The 25711-nt window shown below is 37.8% G+C and overlaps 1 protein-coding gene across 1 annotated transcript in view; it reads right to left on the bottom strand.

Annotated features, from left to right (window-relative positions):
• Window positions 1-308: 308 nt before the first annotated feature.
• SYN2 (synapsin II) overlaps window positions 309-25711 on the bottom strand; it is a gene marked incomplete at its 5' end in the record, with an annotated part of 114996 nt that continues 89593 nt past the window's right edge. Inside the window, 4 exons of the mRNA XM_014951681.1 lie at window positions 309-1394; window positions 3953-4232; window positions 8146-8206; window positions 25182-25331. Coding sequence (XP_014807167.1) covers window positions 1259-1394; window positions 3953-4232; window positions 8146-8206; window positions 25182-25331 — 627 coding nt within the window. The remainder of the gene's footprint in view (window positions 1395-3952; window positions 4233-8145; window positions 8207-25181; window positions 25332-25711) is intronic.

The following is a 25711-nucleotide window of genomic DNA, read 5'->3' as shown; positions in this document are numbered from 1 at the left end:
TTTTTAAGGTAATATTGTGCTGCTTGTTTTCCCCCTCAGATGTGCTAATATTACAATTATTTTTTCTTGTTTCCCCTGTTAGCACTGTTTCCTGGCAATGAATACTGCTGCATGAAGTTCATGATAGGCAGAATGACATGAGAACCATTTGGAAATGGATAGCGTGGAACCTACTCATGAACCTCAGTTTGGTTTAGATAATTTTAAAAAATGCTGCTATTACCTCAAAGTTGGGGATCAACTCTGCTTCCCAAGTTAGAGAAATATTCTTAAAATACATAACTTATTAGAAAATGTAAATGTGATGCTTAGAATTTATAATTTTTATTATGCTGATTCAAAAAGGGAATCATTTGTGATAGTTTATTTTCTTACACTCATGGTTTGTGTCCAAATATGTTATAATCATAAAGCTACCCTTTTGATATCAGTCAAAATAGACAATATATACTGACGTTCAAACAAGCTTTGTAGAAGACTTCTTTTTTAAATCAGGCATGGGACTTTACATTTATTAGGTGTTCACAAAAATAAGGGTAACATCATGCATATTCTTTGCAACTAAACCCAGTTATGGTTACAGTTTGGAAATAAATAGAAATAGACATGTGGAGATACAGTAGTACATACACACTCTATTTATGACATTAAGTTAGTGTACTGGTAACTCTCAGCAATACATCAGAAGTCGACAACCAGCTGATGGAAAGATTGTATAAGGAGGAAGAAACTGCTTCAATATCTCACATTATTTATGTGGCTTGACAAGAAGGTCAGTGTGAATTGCCTCCTAAATTTGGGAGGCAAGAACAAGTCAAGACTATACTTTTGCAGTACAAAACATTTACACACAAAATACACATGCATTGCAATGCATTGGAAATGGGTAAAGCAAGGAGAAACCCATTACTCAATGCTTTATTAACACAATTCTACAAAGGAATCTCAAATAGGATTATATAGTTCAGTCACAGTAAGGCCACAATATTACAATGGATAAGGACCTTAGAATTCAGCATTCTGTGTTAGTAATAGAACCCTTCCTTCCTCATAGATTTTTACACATGTTCCTGAACGGGATCTCATCAAAGTCCTTCTATTTTTTTCTCTTTTTTTTTTTTTTTTTTTGTAAGTTTAACATATTGCTTAATACAACAGTTAGCACAGTAGAGAAGGGTACTGTCACAGGGAGAACAAAACCTATGTAACATTCATGTAGTTTTTAGACTATATACTAGGTGCATTTAGATGAAGCTGGCTAATCAGAAAAAAGACTAGCAAAGGATTTCCTCAAGTTTCGAATAGTTTCAGCTTTTGCTTCATCTTCATTCACAGATGATCGGAAGAAGGATGATTCTGTGAAACTGAAGGCATTTGTCAAAGACTGCGACTTGCTGCAAGACAAAAATGCAACATGTTTTGTATGGTCATATTGTTTACCAACTTCCATCCACATATAACTTGTATATATTATGAGAAAAGGAAAAGTGTCCATGAAATTTAGAGAGTTTGCATCTGAATAAAATGGACATTCAACACAAGCAATATAGTTAGATGTAGCATACAGAGCTGCTGCAATACAGCACATTCCTTCTGGACTTTGATTTGAGAAGTAGGATAAGCTTTTCTTTAAAAACATACTGCTTTTTTCATAGATCTGAAACATTCTATTCCAGTAAATTGTATGATGTAAATTAGAACTTGAGGGAAAAGTGGGCCTGCCTGCTAAATCCAAATAACCACCCAACACAGGATGATCAAGAATTGTGTTTGTTACCGCTGTGGTTATGCACAAAGAAAAATTAGGTATCCATCAGTTTGAAGAATGAATGCTAAAGTTGTGATGTGCTCACTCTCTCTTTCTATATATATAGTGGGCATTTGATCCTCAGTGCAGGCTTAATGGCACTTTATATCTTTAAAAAAAAAAATCCCCAAATCAAGTATCATTTTTCCTGTCTATAAGCAGTCGAGCAATGTTATTCTGGTTTTAGTGCTAGCTTGTAACTGTGGTCTCAGTCTCTATAAGAAAGAATATAACAACAGACAAGAAGGAATACGTCTGAAGTTAAAACTTTAACTCATGACTTGTCAGATAAAATAATATTTAAAAAGTAGGCTTGAATTTAAATAGAAAAAAATTAATGAGTTATAATCTTTTTACAACGATATCCAGGCATTAGTAAAACTCGTTAACTGATTTCATTTTTATCTCAGTACAATAATAGGATTTCAGTTTTGGCTACAGTAAAACTGAAACACTTTTCTTATTCAGATTGTCTTATACTCTCCAAGGTTTGCAACTCCTCTACCTCTAATAATGTACAGCAAACAGTGCTACAGGCATTTTAGGTTTTTCATAAATTATAGTTGTGTTAATGAGAATAGACTGATAAATGTTTGTTTGTACTCACTGAAAGAGGGAGGGTGGGAAGCAGCACTTGACTTGATTAGTAACACAATAAGTAGCCTAATTAAATATTTATTCACAGATTAATAACATGTACATACAGGTTAGGCAACAGCATGTGGGTGAATACAAAGCATACACATGCAAATAGAGTTAATCCTACAGGCAGGAGATCTGAGTCTTGGTGTGCACCTAAAACTGCTTCTCCCAAGTTAGAAAAACTACTCTTTTTATGGCTTGCATCTTAAAAAACAATTTATCCTTTTTTATTTTATTTTAGATAGAGACTATTCTCTCCCATTTGAAGAAAAGTTAATCTAGATTTGAACAAGAAACTAAAGAAAAGCAAGACAGCTGGGAAACAGTATATTGTACAGTTCTTCTGTTACCTCTTCTTAACTGTTTCTCTTATATGTCAGAAGTTCACAAGTTAAGTTTCAAACTAGTTTAGAGTCTTCCATCTCGCTTAAGAAAACTGACCCCCCTATTTTCTACGTATACTTAAATAATGAGTGAATTAATTTGAATTTTATTATTATAAAACCTGATAAAGAGATACACTGTCCTAGGAAGGCAAGGAAAATATTGTCATTTTGCATAATGTCACCTAACACATCTTTTCCACTGAACTGTGCTCAGGTGAGGCCTGAGAACTGGTTCATGCTACTATTAGCATATGAGTGGGTGGAAAAGGGGGATCTGTCGGTCTTGGATAAAACAAAGACTACGTGCCAGTCTTTGTACTTAGCGAGACCCGTGGAATGTGTCTGTGACTCTACTGGCAATAGTGCGTGTCAGGATCCTTATGATGAAAAAACAGCAAATTACTGCTAAGACCTTCTCCATGGTTTCTGTTGACTGGGTGTAAGGTGTGAGGGGATAGAGCTACAGATCCTTTTCCTGGTCTTTACTGCGGCGTGTGGCTGGCTGGAGACAGCAGCAATAGCACATCCAGCAGTGAGAGAACCAGAGGGAGTGGGTTTGCTGTGTGAGTCCTGCAGCACTCTCTGGGAAGGGCTCGTGTGAATCCCTTGTGCTGTACAGACAGTAGCAGCCTATAGCCATGAAGGAAGAACCCTAAAGAAGCAGAGTCTGGCAGCCACCGTCTCGCACGCTCACGTGGATCGCTTCTGAGATAGGCCTTTTGAAACTGGAATCTGTTGTCTGAGTGACTGCAAGGTTAAAAGTTTAAATAGATAAGACTTCCTCTTTTCTGCACAGGCTTACAGCACACCCAGATCATGAGTCAGTGACATAAAAAGGAGAAAAGAAATACAAGATGATGAATTTTCAGACCTAGCTGGGGCAGAAATCGCACAACAAATAAATGAAATTTTGTGTAGTGCTTAGGATTTTACTAATGCCACTATCTTACTAATCATAAACAGAGAATAAGCTTTTTGAAATGGTTTAACCTCATTTTAGATTTTGGAACGTATGTACATTTTTTTTCCCTGAATATTAGCACAACTCCCAAATTACTGTTACGACAACAAAATCTGTGTTACGAGGAGAAAAGGAAACGGATAAAGCAAATCTTACTTAAGCTGCGGATGAGACTGGGGCTTCTGTTGTGGAGCAGGCTGTGGAGCAGGCTGTGGAGCTGGCTGTGGAGCTGGCTGTGGCTGTGGCTCTGCTTCCTTTGCTAATCTGGTGCTGGGAGGACCTTGAGCCTGGGGCCGTGGCTGCTGAGTTGTGGGTCCAGGTGGACGCTGTGGCTGGGAAGTTGAGGGCTTTGCTGACTGCCCAGGGGGGTACATGCGCTGTGGCTGCAATGGCTCCTGGCTTTGGGATTGCATTCCTTGGGGTTGCACTGGGCCCCCTAGGTTCAGTACAAGAAAAACTTCATAATGTTATAGTATCAAAGAATTCTTAATTAGATTTCATATCCAACACTTTAAAATAATCCTTGAATGTGATTAATTCTACTTTAGAGGCAAAATTCTATTAATATGGACTGCAGTTTCATGTAGTCAATACTACTAATCACAGCTGGTATACTAGTAACTTGCTTGGAGCCCCTATGGTTCATCCTTAATATTTCTAAGAAGTACCAAATTTACCCCAGCAGCAGTGGCACTGACTTCAAAACAAATCAATGGAGTTACACCCAGTATAACTTCAGCCCAGCTCAAGGAGAGGCTGCAAAATAATCGCATTTACCAGTAACAACTATTTCAGCAACACAGCTACTATTTTCTGTGTAGTTATTGCAGTTTTGTTCCTCCAAAGTTTTAAAATTAGTTCTGTGATACTTCTCTTAGATTCACTCTTACAGCAGTAAAGCAACTTTATACTGCAATTTTCTGGCTAATTTAAAGTCTTTTAATAACTTCTTTAACCACTAGTGAAATATGTAAAGACCATTACAAGAAGCACAAGAAAGTCATTACTAGTTCTTTACCAAGGAAATCTTTTCACTCAGAAGGAAGTATACTGGCAAAATACTGCATCAAGTGTGAAACTACAATGTGTAGTAGAGACTTTGGTTGTGAAATCCATGGCCGAAAGATGCTACATCATCATTCAAGGGGTTTTTTTCCTGCTTTCTAACTGCAATAGTGCTGTGTCAGATACCAGTGGGCATGCTGCTTTTATCTCAGATGTCTTAATGTGGTTTTCTGGGCTGAGAGTTGTTATAACTGAATATTCTTGCATGTGACAAGGCACACAGGACATCTGAGTTATGGGGAAGGAAGGACAGGATGAAATTTTGAGTGATTTGTTTGTATAATGTTTCACTCAGGGCAAGAGCCTTGCTGAACAGTAAATATTTTAGAAGGCAACTGATCTAGATGTTCTGAACATTAAGGAATTTTTAGTCTTACACAGATATTTAGTGCAAGTAAAAGACTTAATCTATTCAGGTCTCTAAAAGGAAACCTTCGTATCTGTAAGTACTCTCGCAATACATGATTATTATTTTTTTTTAAATTGCTATTATAGTTAGCTTTCCACTTATATAGGAGATTGCAGTGTATGTCTGAGAACAGCATGTACTAATGCTTCGGTAAGTTTTAATACAGTTGTAGCAGTGTGTTGTGGTGTAGAAAGATAAATAGCACGTACTGTATGTTAAGGAATGTGCCTTCATTGTTTATTAATTTGAACCACTTTTGTAGGAAATATTTGAAGGTGATAACATGGTCTTGCAACATCTTAATAAGGATTGTTTTCTTATTAGTCTCCTTTCACTCAATATTGAAAAACAGAAAGGTTTCTTTCCCCCACTTGTACATACAGGCTTGAATGCCAGAAACTTTACACTGAAGACAGATATAACTTTCTTTTATTGCACATTAAGCTGTACAAGATATTTCACATAAAAGATATACTGCTGTCACACTTCCAGCATTTGCTCACTTTCTTGCAGCTGGGTTGTACAAAAGGCAACAATCATGAAAGAAACTTTTACCAAAAATAACTCAACAAAACTGAACATTAAGCCTACACTGTAAAACATCTGTTCCCTGTTACCCACAATATTGCACCTAAGCATGCTCACATGCAGAGAGACATTTTGGCTTGCTTCTTGTCTGTGGTATGTAGTAATAGTGTGTGCCCTTGCAAAGCCTTTACAGTCACCAAGCTGAAATCCTATCTGAGACACCCACCGCTTCTTTGCACACACAACTCACAAATGTCGTGTGAAAAGCACTTGTGAATACTGGTACTACTACATGCAAAAAAAAAACCAAAAACCAAACCCAACCAACTGCTTGAAAGAAAATCAATCATCAGATTCATTTCTTCACCCCCCCAGGGCAGTATGGTTTATTCACTTTCATGGTGTCTGGAGGTAAGGATTTGTGAACCTGATTCTAAGTGGAATTTTCTTAATATAGAACAAAATAGCCAATGCCATCATTGGAATGATCACTGACCCAGACAAATGCTGATCACTAAAGCAAAATATTCATGTAATTTACTGATAGGTAGTAAACAGTAGCACTTACCACAAACATTTAAATAGCTAATAATGCATACCTTAATTCTCATCTTACCAGCCAGCTTGTACAAATAAAAGAAACACTAAGAATGATGATTCTCACTGATAATTTTTTTTCCAGTGTTTGTAGCGAAAACAGAAGTAGAACATAAGGCTGTTTTCCCTTTAAACAAAATTGTTTGCACTAAACTAATGGCCACTACTCATCTTTGTGCATATTCAAGATTAAAATTATAGTTTTGTGGCTCACTTGCAACTAAGCTTTATGGTATGCTAGCAGTGTGGAGCTTGTGATTCTAGGCTAGATTTCTCACAACAGATTAACCACCTGCCTGTATATTTCTCGTAAGATTGCATTATACGTTGGTTATGCAAAAATCACAAATAATTTACCTACAGAAAATCTGGCAGTTGTCAGGCATCTCAAGTCTTTTTGCATGTTTGATTTCAAGCAATTATCATAAACCCTATTTATGTGGATAACGCCGGGACTGAATTTTCTTTATAGCTAATCTGGCTACTTCTAGGTTTAAAATAGTAGACCTGAGTTGGTAAAGAAAATAGCTGACATTTTTGTCTCTCACTCTAATCAAAGGGCAGGATCCCTCGCTGGTTGAAGGTACCTTGGTCTACATCTCCTACAATCTCAGTATTTGAAAAGAAAAAAAAAAAAGAACTCTTACAAGAAGCTTAACAGTCCTTGAGGTACTTCTCACCAAATAACCTGGGATTTAACTCTTAGGTAAGTATAAGATTTTTGAAAGTATTTGCATCAGTTTTCATTAAAAATCTCCATAGATTACTAATTCAAAATGACAACAAAAGATACTACTTAATTGAAATAGGATACATTAAATACTCACACTTTCACTGAGATATTGCACATAGGTGGCCCATTTACATAGCTTTGTAGCTAATAATTTAATGCAGAATTACTAAAAATATGAATACCAGTATGTAAAATAGAAGATATTTTAAATATTCCTTGGGAAGAACTGTATCTTATGGAGTCACTGAAATATTAGACTTCCACTTGCGTATAAGTAAAACTCAAATGTTAACAAACTTTATAAAATTATAAATAAAAAGCCTCACTAGCAAATCCTAATCTAGACTTTAAAAAATATATCTGGATCACCTGCTTATTAGTCATGCACACGCACAAAAAAATAAAGGCTATGAGTACAGTGTGCACACACTCACAAAGTAAGCAAAAGTATTTAGATTTGAACCTTGGCGGTACTTTACTTAACGATATTTAATACTCAAAAAATACTGTCTAACCATCCATAATGTACAGTTGCACTGGGCTCTAAAGAGGCACATTCTTTGTACACTGTTGACAACAGCCCTGAAATCACAAATTTTACAGAGAAAGGTAGGTAAGCATTACACGCACAGACATGAACAAGTAAACAACCAGACGGTATAGTTGACACTGCATAGAAAAAACACAGTCCAGGTCAGCACTGAAACAATGCAAAAATTGAACAAAACTGGTATGTTTGCTTTTAAGATTGTGTGTTTGTTTCTTTTTTTTTTTTTTTTTTATAATTTTTGCTTTAACCCTTGCTTTTAATCTCAATTATCTAAGTAGCCTGGACTTGTTTTGGTCCTACTGCAACGCCATTACAGTCGAGAATGTACTCTGTGTTTTTTTTTTTTTTTTTTTTTTTTTTATAATTTTTGCTTTAACCCTTGCTTTTAATCTCAATTATCTAAGTAGCCTGGACTTGTTTTGGTCCTACTGCAACGCCATTACAGTCGAGAATGTACTGTAAACAACCTTGAGGTGGTGGTCGCTGAGGTGGGATTTTGTTTGGCTCTGGCTCCTTTAGTGATCCACTCTGGAAAATACATTTGAAAACAGAAGAGAAAAAAAATTAGAGTAGGTTAGTTCTAATTTCCCACTAATTTGTCTTAATTTTCATTAGAGATCTCTTTATTGGTTGAGGCTGAATGTATACTTTTAATTAATTCCAGATAACATTTTGTAATTTAGTTGCTGTCTGACATGATATATGAATCCTGGACTAATCCAAAGCTTGAGTTCTTAAAAAAAAATTGTTTTCCCTTTGCAGCATGTGATCACGATGTAAGGAGTGTCTTCTCAAATCTTACCTCCATTTCTGTATGGTCTCTCTCCTTCAGTTCCTAGCACCTTGAATGACTTTTCTGTATTTCATTGCTTCTGCTCCCTTTTTTAGAATAGACTGAATAGAAAATGGACTTCAACAGATACCTTTGTGTAATTTAAGAAATTATTTTTCATTACATTCACTTGTATCTGGAAGGATTTTTTGCTTGTGATAGTTTCACTTTGATTCGCTGACTGTAAATGTGAAGGGAGACGGACTATTCTAGGTTAGCTGTTTTGCTAAGCAAAATGAAAGGAAGCAAAAACCACAGACAAATAATAAAAATAATTGAAATTACTTCATGCTACTCCATCTGACGTGTTATTAGAAACACATGTAATACTTAACTTTTCAAAACAGGAGATTTATTTGGCAGTATCCTTTTCAAACTTATACTTTTCGAGAGGAAAAGATGGGCCTGAACCAAAACACTGGAGCAGAACACCCTCTGGGAACATTAGTACTTGAATCCAAACTTAGTCTTAGGCCCATCTCTAATATTTTGAAAAGTGAAATATGTTAAATCATTGGACGTAATAGCTTGGGTTTTCTTTTTTTTGTAAGGATCCAGAAATTAAATTGCCATCTGTCAAGAGGGAAAACCCTAGAACGCATTAAATAGTAGAACTGAGAATTAATTAAACACATTTCTTGCAAAGCTTAGTGTTTTGTTCTGATAGGTTTGTATTAAATCTTAGAACTATAGAAATAAATCTTACTCATAGTGATGTGAAATCCTGCACAGCAATCTAGAAGTTACACTTTTTAAATGTTACCAGACAACAACACTATTGCAGGCAGCTGTTGCAAATTGCTTTGTCTGCATCAGCTACATAAACAAAAGGACATAGGACAGGTCCAAAACACTAACTATTCAGAGATACCAACCTTCAGAAGACCAAATGAGGAGCAAAAATGGTATGTACACAATGAATGAGGCAAAATCTGATCCTTACATTAACTGACCCAGTTACATGGTTCTCAGGAAGCATCATTGTAAGGATGTAGAAAAGAAGAATTTCATAAGGAAAGACACAGCCACCAGAAAATTATTTAAAGTGCTTTAGTGTGGGTTAAAGTCTTCTCTGTTTTGTTTCTCTCCTTCCTCTAATTTTCTGAACCACATGTAAAAGTTGACATTCTATCCTATGCATGTTTCAGTAAGTATTTGTGGTATCCACTCTGTATAATGTGTGAGGTGTGAGCTCACAGGAACAATATGCATTTACATCAGTAACGCCTTGGATACTGGGGAAATTAGCCCAGGGTGGAAACCTGGAAAAGTTGCCCTGGAGGAGCTCACTCCTTTCATATTCTAGTGCCATTGTTCTGATGCACCTGGCACCTTCCCCTCTAGGCCCTCAGGGCATTCTGGGCTCTGCATTACAGAGCAGCCCCTGTCTCCTTTGGTGGTGTAGCCCAACACATGGAGTGTGCCCTTAAAGGGAAAGTACATGGGCTTAAGGACCTCCAAGAGTTTCTTTCTGGAGGACAAAACAGATCAGGTGACTTTTGTTAGAAAGCAAGTGTAATATTTTGTAAGGAACATTACTACAATTCCCGTGGGATACAGCTCCTAGCCTTACCAAGGGCCATAAACCGGTCTGTATCCTTCTCTGCAGTGGCACGGGATGACTAGGGAGGATATGAGTGTTGCTATTTTTCTACTAAAACAAAAGCAAAAGATTATAAGAAGTAGGTAAAACTCATCTTTTATCTAGAAACTGAAAACACAGGCTGGTAATTTAAATTCACATCTACTTTAATGTTAAAACAACATCTGCAGGGCCTCTGTCTCCTCCGTGCCTCGAGGCTGAAGCAAATCTGCCATTTGTTCTTGCACTGAAATGGTCTTGGGCTTTATCGCACACACCACCTGATTTGACATGACAACATCAGTACTTATGCAATCTGCATATCTCTCCATCTTACAAAGAAATTATTTTAGCCTAAATTAAGCTTTCAATAAACCTTATGGAGGTTTGCTAATCCTTACCTCAACTGTTCTGAAAGTTTAGAGCCTTTGTGCATTTTCTCTTGAAGGTGTATTTCCCCTTCTCTAGTCACTGACTGCAGCTGTCCTGATTTTACCACCCACACATCCTTTTTTTCACCAGATATCACCTGGTGCTTCCAGGAACCTCACCCACACTCCAGGCCAATCACATGGGTATATTACTTTTGCTAATTAGCCAACCCACCCAGGCTGACCCAAAAAGACTAATTAGCATTACATTCCTAATTGAGAAATCTTACTCATGGTTTTTCAATGGTCTGTAGTAATCCAGTCCTTTTCAGAAGTCTTTCTTTCAGACAGTCAGAAACCTTGATACTTGATATTAAAGACAGGCTTTGAACCAGTCTTGTTTGCTGTCCTGAGCCAAGGCCTTTAATAAAATCCAGGCTTCTTCTAAAACACCAGTTGTTGGCAAATTAACTCCAGACTGTTACTTCTCACCTCTCCAAGGTGGTGTGCCAATGTAATTGTAAGAGCTGCTGCTAACTCCTTATGGGCAACACAACCTCTCTGAACAGAGATGCTGGACTAGACCTGTCCTGCAGATGTACTCACCCCTCTTGGTTTTCTTCTTTTCTTTTTTTCCTTTGTTGCCCAGCCTAGAAGCTCACCCTCCTACAACTTTCTTTTAGTACAAACATGTTTTCCTCTACTGCAGTTCTGATCTACAAACTTGTCTACTGCTTAGCTCAAACACTGCAGGAATCAAGGATTAGAATGCAGAATATATCATGGAAAATGACCCCGAACAGATTCTTATTTGGATGCTCAGGGTTAAAGAGCAAAATTAGTAGTAGAGAAGCTAGAAAGGACGTTGTTTAGTATGGTTTAGGATTACCTAAGTGAGGTGTGGTAACAGCTGTCGTAAGGAGCCCTTTTGGTTTTCATTTTATGGAACACAACTTTCATATCCCATCCAAACTCCCCAAAGAGAAGGGATTGCTGATGTTGATAGTAACATTCTATAGAACTGCTTACAGAATCCCTCCAGTTCAAAGGGGATTTACTGTTTATATAACTATGCTAAAAAAATACAACTTCACTTGTGGAAACCTCTAAGCCACATGAATGCTGCAAGTATACTATAGTGATTTCTCAACTCTGGGTATAACAATTGATGCTTTGGTTGCATAATGGTCTTTAAGAATATTGGCTAAGTTAATTACAGCCAGAGCAGAAACCCCACTGCTTGTCTAGAAGACAGATGTCTCTAGATGTCTCCACAGCACTTCCTTCCTTTCCACACTTACCTGAAACAGTGTCCTTAGAATTTTAGCGATTGAACTGGAGGAAAGAACTGTTTGTTCTTCAAAGCATGTTATATTAAAATGTGATCAGCGCTATTACTTCTTTTTCTACCTTGTATATTTATATAAATGCAGATTGGATTCATATATACTTGAATTTTGAACAGTCTGAAGAATGTCGAAATGGGTGGGAGCAAAAGCAGCAACTTGGCAGGGAAATAGCCCTTGGGCAAAAGAGATGCTAAACTGAGTCCCAGCAAAAATTGATTTTGATTTGGCTGAGTTGGAAGATTTTGTGAACTATAGTTGGAGCACGTATAGTTGTTTTTGGGTTTCGTTTGGTTTTCTTTGTAATGCAACGATAGAAGATTTTCATAGGTATTTCAATATTTGAAGGGAAAGCTATGTTTTTCAGGTCAAGCAGTAGAGGGATCAATTGAGAATTGCCAAAATACGAGCAGGGTTAAATCTCATAAAGGAAACAAGAATAAATTATAACACAATTAAGTCAAGAAAACTAAGAAAAAATGTGATTGCTAAGCAGAGAGGTAATTTAGATCATTTTACTAGGATGTCAATGGTAAATGAATGTTTGAAGTGTCCTAGATTATGATAAATACAGGAGCAAGGGCAAGATGGCAGGTGGGATAAAAGCTAAAAATGAGATGGAGGTAAAAGTCAAAGCTCTTCCTGAGTTCATATTGGTCAGACCAGATATTCTTCATCTCAGAAATCAAAGCCAGCTGACTTGTGAAATACAGAATTCTGTACCAGATACCTCTAACAATTGGAAACGTACATGTTACACTGAAGAAGGTTAAGTACTAATATTGCAGGAATTACATTGTGGGTAAGGAAGTGGCTACTGGGGAGACAGCAGTTACTGAAGAAAAACTAATGGGAAGGATATAACTGGAATGTGGAACTCAAGTAGCATTTTCATTAATTAAGTTGGGACAATGAAGTAGCTGTGTGCTACTACAATTTGTAGATGATACACATTTTGAAGACTACAGGACCAAAATATCCTAAAGAAGGAATGAAATTGATGAGCAGAGTTTAAAAAAAAGAATAAAAGAAGGAAGGAAGGAAGGAAGGAAGGAAGGAAGGAAGGAAGGAAGGAAGGAAGGAAGGAAGGAAGGAAGGGAGAGAGAAGTAATTTAATAATTTATTTATGGAGTAATAACATGCATCTGTCAGAAATGCAGAGCTCACTAACTGAAATCTAATGGGAAAGATCTGTGCAGTGAAAAACCCCAAATCTTATCCCACATTCAGTGAAGTATTCCCAGCAGGTGTTAGCCATGATGCTTTGTATCATTTACCTCACCCCTGCTCAAGAAAGATTAATGTAAGCTCATCTGGCACAGGGACGTGCTATTAAACTAACCAGGGAGATGAAGTCCGTACCTACAGCATTTGGAAGAACATGTCTTGCTTAGTTTAGCAAAATGAAGGCCTGAACACAGTACAGTTGCTTTTTAAAAATATATTGGACCAGTAAAGAACTAGGCAGAAAACAAGCTAAACTAAAGACAATGCAAAACAAGAAAAAAAATGGGTATAAACTGAATAAAACTGGGCTGGAAATAAACACATGTTGTATAATTTAGCAAAGCAGTGAGGTCCTGAAGTGGCTTTCTGATGTGGAGAATCCAAAAATAAGAAAATCCTTAGTCCTTTTTGCTTCCCACTTTACACATCTAATGTGCAGTGAGTACGTCAGGGATGCTGACCCCTCGCTGGTGCAGACCTTACCCTATCCTGGGTGACTGGCACAGGGGATGTATCTGCCTCTCTGTGCTGCCAGTGGTGCTGAACAGCCCTACAAAGGTTTTGCTATTTATTGTCTTATGCATTGGACTGAGAAAGGCAGTGAAACAAGCCCAGCCACAGTTATAACAGGGAGATGCAGTAAGGCACACATTAAAAAGGCACACATTTGTCTTGCCCTTCTCCACTGAGGAAATCCGTATGGAAAGAGACTCTCAGAAAAACTGATACCAGCCCAGAGTTTCTTCATGTTCATGATAAAGAATTCATGTTCATGATAAAGAATTCAAAAATTTAAAGTAGCTTTTGTTACTGCTCAACCAACTTTCCAAACTACCCCTGCAAAACCTGTTAAGATCCTCCTCTGAATGGGAAGGGAAATGACTGCTAAGAGCCAAAAGCAAACTATACAGCATAATTTTTACTTGAAATAGTATTTACAAAATGCACTGAAAAAGTCTTTTTTTTTAAACATCAAAGAGTATTCTAACTTAGATTTTAGAGACTAAGTGTTTTCCATTGCTAGATAACGAATTACTTCCTAGACAATACTTTCATTCTTGAATATTTTTACATGCAGTCTTAAAAATGAGTCCCCTCGTACGGACTTGCTGCTGTGAACAGGTACACTCCAGTAGTTTCCCTGAGACATTGAAACAGGTGACCTCCTATTGTCCATTCCAGCCCAATTTTCTATTATTCTGCTCAACAAAAATAATCCCACCCCCCAAAGAAATGAGTTTTCTAGAGAAAAGTAGGATGTCAACTTACTAGGGAAAAAGAATTTCTTAACTAGCACTGCTTGTTGAAGCTAGATGGTGCCTTCCACAGCTGATCACTAATGCTAATGGAGAAGGATGCAGACTTATTTTATTGCAGCTGTTGCGTAAAGAAGCCAGATTTCAACTTGTGTTTTTGAAAAGGGACCATGAAAAGCATGCGGTTGCACAGCAGCTTTCAGGCAGTTCTTTCCAGCGAAAAAACTGCTCCCCATGGGCAAGGAAGGAATGTGGAGTATGTGATAGGAGAGAGCTCCCCCTGCGTGCTAAAGCAGCTGAGACAAAAATGTGTATCCATGCTGGTATGTACCAGAGAAAGAGCTGACAGACAGACAGACAGGCAAGTTAAAGTCCCACAACATACCTAGAACACTGTCCTGTTACTGGGAAGTTAAACTTCCTTACACCTTTTTCAGTGCACATAGATCCCTCTATATACACAGAGCTTAAACTACCCTCCGGGGCTTGACAGTGTCAAAATCCCATGCTCTTGTTTGAAGTTATAAGGAAGGGTTTGACCCTTAAACTCGGGGGTTTTGACCCTGGCAGAGGCTACGCTGTGTCTCCTCCTCCAGCCTTTAAATAAAAAGCAGATTTTTAAAGAAACATGGGATGGTAGGTTCATAAGGAAATAAGATCTGGAGAACTTCATCTTGAGCCACAAAGATCCACCATTCTGGATTCATTCAGAATTGAAGTTTATGCTTTAAACAAGAGAGTCTGGAAAGAAGATGGTGGAGCTAACTCAAGTCCAGTCTTATAAGCCACGTTTTATCTTAACAGTATTGTGGAGTGGAAGGAGGCATGGAAAGGAGGTTGTCCACTGAGCAAAACGCTTGAGCTTCCCTCAAACAATAGCAAAGTTCAAAACCTTAGTGTATGACCAGAGCATAAGACCCCTCTGTCAATGGTTGTACGTGCTTTTCTTGCTTCTGCTGGTGCAGCACCAGGACAGAGCCACGCAGAGGAGGTGCTGGTGGCTGGTCTGAACTCTGACAAGCTCCCTCAGTCTCTTCGAGGAGCTGAGATACCAGAGAATAATCTGTAAGCAGCTGAAGACAAGCTTGCTCTACTGGCAGCTGGCCAGATGGACACTGATCCACCACTGAAGTAGAGGTCGCTTCTTTTTTCCACACCAGATGGACACTGATCCACCACTGAAGTAGTGGTGGAGGTGGGAGGTCGCTTCTTTTTTCCACGGAGAACTCAAGAGTATTTCAAAATGAGCTGCTCTGTTTTGGATTTTTCTCTAATTTCTCTTGGTACTTACCCTTGTTTAAAAATTTTAATGCATATTTAGCACATGGTCCTTATTCAAAATAAACTGTGGCAATGACTGCTGGGGAGAGGGACAGAATCCTTGCAAGTTAAACATGGAGTAAGGCCAAATAGCTTTGCTTAACAGGTTATGATTTAAAGGTCAGAGAAATCAAATACAAAAGTCAAGTGGAGACAGAGAATGATAACAAAAAAAGTAGAGGGGAAACACCCACCACAGCGGGGAAAAGAAAGGAGACCAAGGAAAAGCCTCCAAAACAAAGATATTTCTGTTAGGTTTGGCTTAAATAAACAAAATCAGAGAGTAAAAATAGATGAAAAATAAGATAAAATAAAAAAATCAAAAGGATGTTATATGATAGCAATTATAGCACTAAGGCAAAACAGAGAGATCTAACTTAGATGTTCCATTTCTATTTGTGTACGTGGCAGCTATTGCCTGTTCTATAATGATGGGATTACTGTTTTCCTTGTTTTAATTTTGCCAAGGCTGGGTTTTGCTCTTTAAGGGAATGAAGACAGTATTTGAAGTCTCCCCAAAAATGCCTGTGGTACAAGGAAGCTATTTCTCACAGAAATCTACTAAGAACATATAGGCTACTCTACAGTGGTGGGCTCATGATGACTTAAAAATTGAATGTTTTCATTGCTCTTGAGGGTAGTCACCACGGAGCTTCAGAATTCTCAGAGATAGTGTCTGCTTCTGCCAATACAGTTGGCAGATTGTGAGACGATCAGAAGATCATCTGGCAGAAGATAATAAAAAAGTTAACAAAAGCATATTTTTTTGTGTGTGAATGAAGACCAAAAGGGAATGCTATTGTTGTTCTGTTGAAAATAAACGGGCAAAAGTATATCTTAGCTAGATGCCTGTTACGTTTTTCAGTTTTAGCTAGCATTTTGTCACCACCTGTATTATAAAATTATTAGCACTGAGGCTAAAGCACTATATCCTACAGACAACCAAAGTCATCCTGGTCCTGCAGCTCAATTCTGGTTGCCTGTGGGACTTCTTCCTTTGGGCTCTTCTAAGGAGTATTTTTGCGAGCAACTCTTTCTCTTACCAAGTTTTGCCACAGGGATCATGTATTTTTCCAAGTACAGTGCTGGTGATGAGCATTCGACATGGAGTATTCAGAAATTAAAAAGCTTTTCTTTCATTTGGACAAATTTCTGTTGATGTCAGTAGAAATGTGACCAAATTACTCAAAACTTTTAATATACACCCTTTAGTAAATTCTCTCGTATAGTCTAAACATCAACGAATCCCCTTAAAAAGCACACTGTAAAGGCACACTTGTTTAGTTGTTGGCAGATCATTTCAAAAGAAGCTAAGAAAGATAAGCACTTATTAGTGTTTTGATTTAATCATCCTCATTTAATGGGTACATTCACAGCTAACCACTAAAAGCATTTCTGTAGACATTTATCATTAGCGAATATCCAGCAAACTATTTATTCAGCAAACTATTCTATTCCCCAGTAAGTCTAAACAAGCAACACAACTGAGCAATACACACCTACCTCCCTTAGTAATAACTCCATCTACTGGTACAGGATCTCAATAAGTATTTTAAAATAGGTTACCTTAACTTTAATGATCAATTTGTTAGTAAAATTTCTGCTCAACACTTGCATGTTATGTCCCACTGTTTTTTAATTAGTCAATATTAAAAATCTTAGGATTTATTTTCCTGCATGGACTTTTAAAACAACTATTACAATACCTGAATGTCAAGTTTAAATGCTTAAAATAAAACAAGCTTTGCATAATGAAATAGTAACTGTTTTAAATACATGGATATCTTTTGTCCAGCAGTTAAAAGTCTGCATCTCTGCCTCTGTTGTGGTCTCTGTCACTTATACGGAGACCACAGTCACTGCCCTGAATAGGTTTCTTATTCAAAGATGGATAAAACATCCTCAGTGTAAAAAAAAAATATGTTATCATTTTATACTTGTGATAAATAAACTTGGCTGACGTAAATTTTGCTGCCTCAAATGTGGCCTTTTACCAGGATGTGGTCAGCTCAGGGTCTATCCATGTTTTTCTTCTCCTCTTCTTAATTCCATACTTTTATATTAAGATCTAAAAGGGTAACAGCCGTTTTGCTTATATTTTCACAAACATAAAATAACTAAAAGGTTAAAACCCCCTTTGATTAAAGTAAGCATCTCCTCTTCCAAATATTCACAACCTAACATATACACACATATACATACCCATTAAAGCAGCCCATTAAAATATATTCCATAATAAAATAATTAAAATAAAGGAGATAAATACCTTACAATAGCATTGTGAGAAATTTTATAACAAGGAGTGTTTCATATTTGTAAAAAGTATACCCAATTTTTTGTTGAAGGTGATACAGCTTCTCTAATATCTCATAATACTAAATACCACAACTCTCAAGACCGGTTCCCCCCGGGAGAAGCGGCCACAAGATGTCGCTGTGACTCAGAGAACCGCCACTCACTGCGGGAAAAGAGGGAAATACCCTCAGCATTTCCAAAATGACTTGTAAAAAGCGTTTTAACACGACAGTTTTAAGACTGGCTTTTGACTTCCATAACCCTTGAAAGGCGCTGTCTTTCCTCTTCGGTGATGTTTATGTGCCCCAGCAATATTTTTCACTGTTCCTTGTGGGTTTTGATAACAATGTTTTAAATTCTCTGCCAATATTTTTAGGAAAGCATTTTGCTGATGTCTGACTAATTTTCCTTTACCTCAGAACAATAACTCAGCAAACATTTTAATATGAAAAGTCATTTACTTGCTAGGGACTACGGTTTAATAGAACTTCCAGGCAGACGAAAGGTGCAATTGGTACAGAATAGCTACTTAGATTCTGTTTGTAATCATCGGTGGCTGTCAAAGTGCATACAAAACTTTCAGAGGTAAACACTAAACAGAATAAAATCCTCATTGATTGCTACTGCAGGCTACAGAAGGTGCTCAATTAATATCTGCACAGATATGGTGCTTGTTCATTGACAAGCTTTATTGCTCTGTTCATATAGAGCAGCCTGAGGTAAGAGTTTGGAAAGATAAACAATTAAAGAGCTATATAGTAAAATCCTGCCCAGGCTTTCTCCAGGGTCTCTGTGCTCCTTTGCCCTGAGCAGAGAGAAAGTCAGGCTAATCTCTTGAGTTTATTTAGGAGCTGGGCTTCCATCAGGTGTTATTCCACAAATCTGGGTACATCAGCTTTATGGTCATAGGATGCCATAGCTGCCATTTATCTCCAATTTAATTGTCTTCCTAAGAGAAAGAAATACAGCATGTATAGTTTTTGCCTTCTTAAGGCAAGCTGTTCTTAAATGACTCCTGCTGTCTGTTAGTATAGATCTAATTACACCAGGGAGTGATTTGCTTTGCTCCAGTTCAGCAGGATTCTCAGCTACTAACACTGAACCTCTGCATTTACCCTCTTTCACGCAGAATGATTTAGTGTGGTCTTTTAATTTGTGTTATTCGTTAGGCAGGTTTTCGTTCCACACATAAGGAAGAAAAATGTGTTCCTCCAAGTGCGTGCCAGGGGACTGTGACAGAAAGAAAATTCTTGATGGTGATGTTAACTGGTTAATTAGGGGTCTGAAGGATGACACAAAGCTGCAGCAAACCTACAAGTCATGGCCCTGTTCCTCTTCCCCTGATCAAGGGTTATACTTCAGGTGAACTTCTATGAGACTGTGGAAAGCAGAACGTCATTTAGAGATAAGGTCCACACCTCAAATTGAGGGCAGAGAAGTAAACTTCTCCTAATACTGAACTCTACATTTCCATACAACTCCATGATGGGATCCTTCCCAATTAAGTGCATTCCCCTTCAGTTAAGATCAAATCAAGTAACTGTATTGCCTGGCCAGCCTAAAAGCTTCAGTGATTTGAAACAAATTGCTACTCATCATACGCAGTTTGCTTTAAAAAAAAAAAAAGAAGTAAATCCAACGGATGGAATGTAATAGAACTGTGACTACTCTTATGGAAGGCCAAGAACAGGTAATTTGATAATGGTTTGCTTTTCTCTCTGGAGAGAATACTTTTTGTTATTTACACTGTTCACATTTGGTTCAATTTTCTCTCTGAACATAGAAAAATATATCTGGAGAAAACTGCTTTGCTCTAGTCAAATCATATATGAGGTCAGGGAATGAAGAATGAATAAGATAAAGAGGAAAATAGGAAAAATGGAAGTAAATTAAAGCAGATCTCTAAATAGCTGAAGGTAAGGGCTCCTTGACCCAGTCTCTACTGAGCTGAATGTAATTGTGCTGAGCTTCCCTGTGGGTGAAGAGGGAAGAAGGTATAAAAACATTTTAGAAAAGTGTCTTAAGAAATGAAACACTTCAGGTTCTGCTATTCTACACTCAAAATAATTACAGTACCGTCCTTTTTACTTCTGCATCATTTATTGATCTATTACTGGTGTGCTACTCATTTCTTTTAAATCAAACAGAATGAGGATACATCTGGGAATTCTGTGCTTTTTGTGATGTTATGGCGTTATGGATACTGTGTCTCTGGTGCACAGAATTCTTCCTTCTATTAAGGATAATAAATTCTTTGTTCTTTTGTGGATAATGCAACATGGTCTTAACAGAGCTGGACTGAAATATCATTTTCCTAATATGATTTTCCTTAGCTTCAACTGCTAACATGACTGTCATAATTTGCATTTTATGGTAATACTCATGCAAAACATAATATTCTACACAGGATTTAGTTCATCACAATTCATATCATGACTTAATACGCAGCTTTGAATAGATGTCGTTATTATTATTGTTTTATATACAAATCCTGCTACAGAAACAAGCATAAAATAGCCTGCACTGAGCAAGCACCTGCAGTTTGGCACACCCTGCCAGCAGAAGTTTCAGCAGTGATCTTTCCGATCGAGAGATGGAGACAGAGAGAAGTGATTCCACTGGCCAGAACACTCCACTGGATAGATTAACCTACTGGTTTGGTTTTTAGGAGAGATTTGAAAAAAGGCGTCTCAAAAGATCTGTCTAAAGCATTCAAAGAGGTTACAAAAGGTGGAAATTTAGATTTCCATCATTTTATTGCCCACAGGTAGAGCAGGTTTGTCTCATGGAAAACGTCTATTAAAATCATATTCTAGACACAGTTCTATTATCTATTTTCATCATGTAAAATCATATTCTAGACACAGTTCTATTATATATTTTCATCATGGTTGTGACTAAAACAAACTGTCATGTTTTTAAAGTAAATAGAAACAACTTAATTTTTGGGAATAGTTTTTTGACCAAAGGTAGTTCTATCAGACAGAACTCCAAGTCCAGGGATTAGTTTTTTGACCAAAGGTAGTTCTATCAGATAGAACTTCTCCAAGTCCAGGGACTCTTGCTTTTCTTTGTAGTGGGAAGACTTGTAAAGTAAGAGGAAGACTGGCAAGCTTTGAATCCTGTAACCAAAAGTACTTTCTATCCCAATATGGTTCAATCACACTATCAAAGGTTTGCAGTGAACTGCAACACACAAACTGCAGCTCTTCTCCTGCACAGATTCTCTGCCATTCTGTGTACCAGTAGAACTTGTTATAGAGCCTGTGTTTATAGATAAATAAATAAATAGGCAATATACAAAACATATATAAAAATTCTCAGTATATCTGAAAGGTGTTCCTGCCCAGGGCAGAGGGGTTGGAACTCGATGACCTTCAAGGTTTCTTCCAACCCAAACCATTCTATGTTCCAACCACAATGATTCTACAATCTCTGATATCTCAGATTACAGATTTAAGGTGTTTAAGAATCACAGGATCTGCGGCTCTGAGGTTTCAACACAAGCAAGACAGTTCTTTGAGGTCCTTGCCTTTGGAATTTGCTCCTTCTGGCACTCTGACAGAGAGCACAGGACATACTGCAAGGCTAGTCGTTTCCATCAAGATTTGGCTGCACAGCTCTAAACAAAGGCTTATTTTCCTAATCATTGATTTGTTTTCTGATGGATAGTTAATTGGAATAGTACTGACCACTGTGGGCATTTATAAATTGAAGCATTCTTTTATGTACGATGCACCCAATGCCACGGTAGTGGGTGGATTAGAAATAATTTTTAAAACCCCATGCAAATAGTAAGGGAATTCAAAACCTGGCACATCTTTAGCTGTATTATTGACTGTAAACTGTCAATTTAAAAGCCGAAGTAGGAAAACACACAAATTACTCTTTGATATTTATATCACTATGGTTTCTAAGACCACACATACATATGCACATAGTTGATTTGAGATAATTACTGGCTTTGCATTTTATGTGACCTGCAGAAATACGCAGTATCCCCCCGCCCCGCAAATAAATGGATTGTATTTCTCAAGATTAGGAAATAATTTCTCAGATTAGAAAAGGAGAAGACTGTTCAAAGATGAAAGAGACAGCTTGTTTTTACAGGCTGATTTTATTCTTAGGAAAACAACCTGACTAAAAATTGACTACATGTGAGGAGATATCTGTTTTAAATACTATAGATCTGTTCCCTGATTTTCCTTTAAAGCTGGGAAGATTAATGGGCATTTGCAAATAGTACCTTCTGTAGGAATTCACATCCCTTTTGTCTGTCCTGAACTGATGAATAACATGATAAGGCAAATTCTAAGAAAGCAGAGTCTGATTAACTGAGAGGAAAAGTAACAAATATTGCAAATATTCTGAAGAGATATCTTTGGTTTTGGTCAACTGCAATCCATAACTTAAGGATAGGATAAGGAAAAGAAGATTAATGTTTAATAACACCCTGTTGCCATGAGCAAAGGTTGAATTCTTCAGTAGCCTAAACTAAGTAAAAATCTAACAGCAGTTTAGCAGCCACCCAGCAAATATTATCCTTGGATTTATCCAAAGCTTTTTTTGTTTAAGAAGAAACCTTTTCATGGATATGATGAGTGACAGCAACGACTGAGGAATTCAGACCTTTCTTAAAATCTTCCTTGTGTCCTGTTTTCATTCTGGACTTATGTAGGTAGTTCTTCTTTGGAAATGAATAGAACTTTATTTACATACAACAGATAACCAGTTTCTTTGGGATGATACTAGATTCCTCCTCCCTGGTCTTCCTTACAATCCAGGAAAGCGTGCCTGCCCAAGATCTTATATATTTTTTTCCCCCAGATATGAGATATGAAATGCTCTAAATACTGTGAATCTATTAAGGTTACAATAATGTCTATTATGGTTTCAAAATTTTATTTAGGTTGACTTGTAAGCTCTGGGCAACTCTGAATTTGACTCTTTGCTTCATTATAATATATGGCTAACTTATAGTCCTAAAAGAAACATAAGCCATAAGGTGATTTATATTTTTCCTCTCCTTGTCTTTCTTTTTCAGTGCCCTTTACAATGGACTTGAGTCATATTGGATGGAAACTTCTCCATTGTATGTGGTTCCGTGGTTGAAACAATTTTGTGCTTAGTTTCAAGTGGCTGGAATATAAATAGAAGCCACACCACTTTTTTATGTGGGATGGTGTATTTTTATAACTTAAAGCATGATGATATATTTGAAGAACAAATTAGTCATTCTGCCTCAAGAACTAGTCTGTCTGAGGTATGCCACAAAATTGTTTTCAAATTGTTTACCTGGTGTGGAGCCTACTGAGAGTAAAAATAGATTCTTGATTTAGGCTTGGTAATTCCTGTATTACAGTTTGGCTTATTCTGTTGCTTTACTGATTACCACGGGGCTGGGCTGGGGCATAAACTCTCCCTAACAGTTTATGTCAGAATGTATTGTCATGGGCTGTTCCTTCAGGACATCAACAGAGGCACATGAAAGTTGTAGCCGATCATGTTGCTCTTGATCAGACCTGCTGCCCTGCTATGAAGACGTAAAAGAAGCTATTTAGTATTTATGTAGCACTTTTCAAAGAACTGTAAAATGTTTTGGGTTAGAACAGGCCTTTTAAGGGTCATCCAGTCCCACCCCCTGCCCTGGGCAGGCACACCTCCCACCAGACCAGGTTGCTCAAAGCTCTGTCCAACCTGGCCTTGAACACTTCCAGTGATGGGGCATCCACAGCTTCTCTGGACAACCTGAGCCAGTGTCTTACTACCCTCATCATAGAAATTTTCTTCCTTATATCTTATCTAAATCTCCCTCTTTCACTCTAAACCCCCTTCTCCTGTCACTACAGGCCTTGGTAAAAAGGTTGTCCCCATCTTTCTTATAAACCCACTTTAAGTATTGAAAGGCCTTACAGTCTGCCTGGAGCCTTCTCTTCTCCAGGCTGAACAACCCCAACTCTCTCAGCCTGTCCTCATAGGAGAGGTTTCCAACACTTGGATCATTTCTGTGGCCCTCCTCTGGATCTGCTCGAACAGGTCCATGTCTGTCTTGTACTGGGGACCCCAGAAATGGACACAGTACTCCAGGTAAGGTCTCACCAGAGCTGAGTAGAGAAGGAGAATCATCTCTCTCGTACCTGCTGGCCATGCTTCTTTTCATGCAGCCCAGAATATGGTTGGCTTTCTGGTCTGTGAGTGCACAGTGCTGGCTCATATCCAATTTTCCATCCACCAGTATCCCCAGTTCCTCTCTGCAGGGCTGCTCTCAATCAACTCATTACCTGGTCTCTACTGAGACTGAGGGACTGCTGTGACCCAAGTGCAGGACCCTGCCACCCAGGTCCCTCTGGATGGCATCCCTTCCCTCTGGCTGCCTGACTGCACCGCTCAGCTTGGTGTTATCCACAAACTTGTTGGGTCTCACTACATACCCTTTAGGGACACCACTTGTTACTGGTTTCCAGTTGGACATTGAGCCATTGACTGTAACTCCAGATGTGACTATCTGGCCATTCCTTATCCATCTAATAGTCCACCCAGCAAATCCACATCTCTCCAGGTTAGAGGCAAAACTTTTACATTCTTAAGAGACTTTTACAAAACTACCACGCTCTCAGAAGTTATTTAAAGAATCAATAAAATAAACTTCACATTTTGTAAGCATGGAAATGGAAGCACAAAGATGATTTCCAAAGTCTGAAAGGCAGCAAGGCCAAAGGCAGAATTCTGCATCCCCACACTTATAACTATTGGGCCATGTAAGATAAAATAAGTGAAATGCATCCATTTGCAACCTTTGACACAGGTTTTCTAGTACACTAAACATATTTCAGGAGTTTCCCAGATTTGAAAGGTATTCTCCTGAATTGCAGCACAGAAAAAAAGAATTTTCATGTAATTAATTTCTCACAAGAACAAGATGAACAATTCTCTTAATATTCTTTCTGACATCCTCAGGGCACAGATTGTCCATGACAGTGCTTCGTATTATTTCCATAATATTTTATACAGATGCAACTGAAAGGAAACAATACAATCCACTGAGTCCACAGTTAGCAGTTTACCGGTAGAACCACACCAACACTTGGACTACTTGATTATATCTGTAGATAAACTCATTTAAATATGAAAAACTTATAAAACATGTCAGTAAGTTCTTGAATTCTTGTAGTTCAGGGTATGCCTGCATAATTTTCCAGCTAAATTCTTTGAGGAAAATTCTGAGCTTAAAATTGTAGAATAAGAGTCTCTATTTTCCAACCAAAGTTTCCTACCTGAGGCTGCTGAGTGGCAGTGGGTCTCTGAGGAGATGGTATAGGAGTTTTGGACAACATTTGGTTCATTTTGCTTACGACTAGCTCAGTTATATGTTGCCTGTCTTCAGTCTGATGCTCACCGATCAGAGGCATGGCACAATCCATCACCTGTAAGATAAAACAATACATCACCTACTGATATGGCACCAAAGTGAACTCACTCCTCATCCGTGCAGAATTGTTCAGAGGCATGGCACAATCCATCACCTGTAAAATAAAACAATACATCAGCTACTGATATGGCACCAAAGTGAACTTACTCCTCATCGTGCAGAATCACCTGCTGGAAATCTAAAAAATTCTCTGCACTTCTGGCACAGCTACATTTCTGAAGATCTTCTCATCTCATGGCTCGTACCACGCTCATCAGCTGAGTTAGAACAAGGCAATGCAAACTAAAACTTCTGCTTCCGAGCTATTTGTTGGATTTCTGCGAGGGAAGGCTGGATCCTTACTGATTAATGAAAAACTTTAAATAAGACCTTGTT

This window comes from Calidris pugnax, unplaced genomic scaffold (assembly GCF_001431845.1).
Source record: "Calidris pugnax isolate Ruff unplaced genomic scaffold, ASM143184v1 scaffold201, whole genome shotgun sequence".
In the NCBI taxonomy this organism is placed as follows: domain Eukaryota; kingdom Metazoa; phylum Chordata; class Aves; order Charadriiformes; family Scolopacidae; genus Calidris; species Calidris pugnax.
This window is presented reverse-complemented; position numbering and strand designations above follow the sequence as displayed.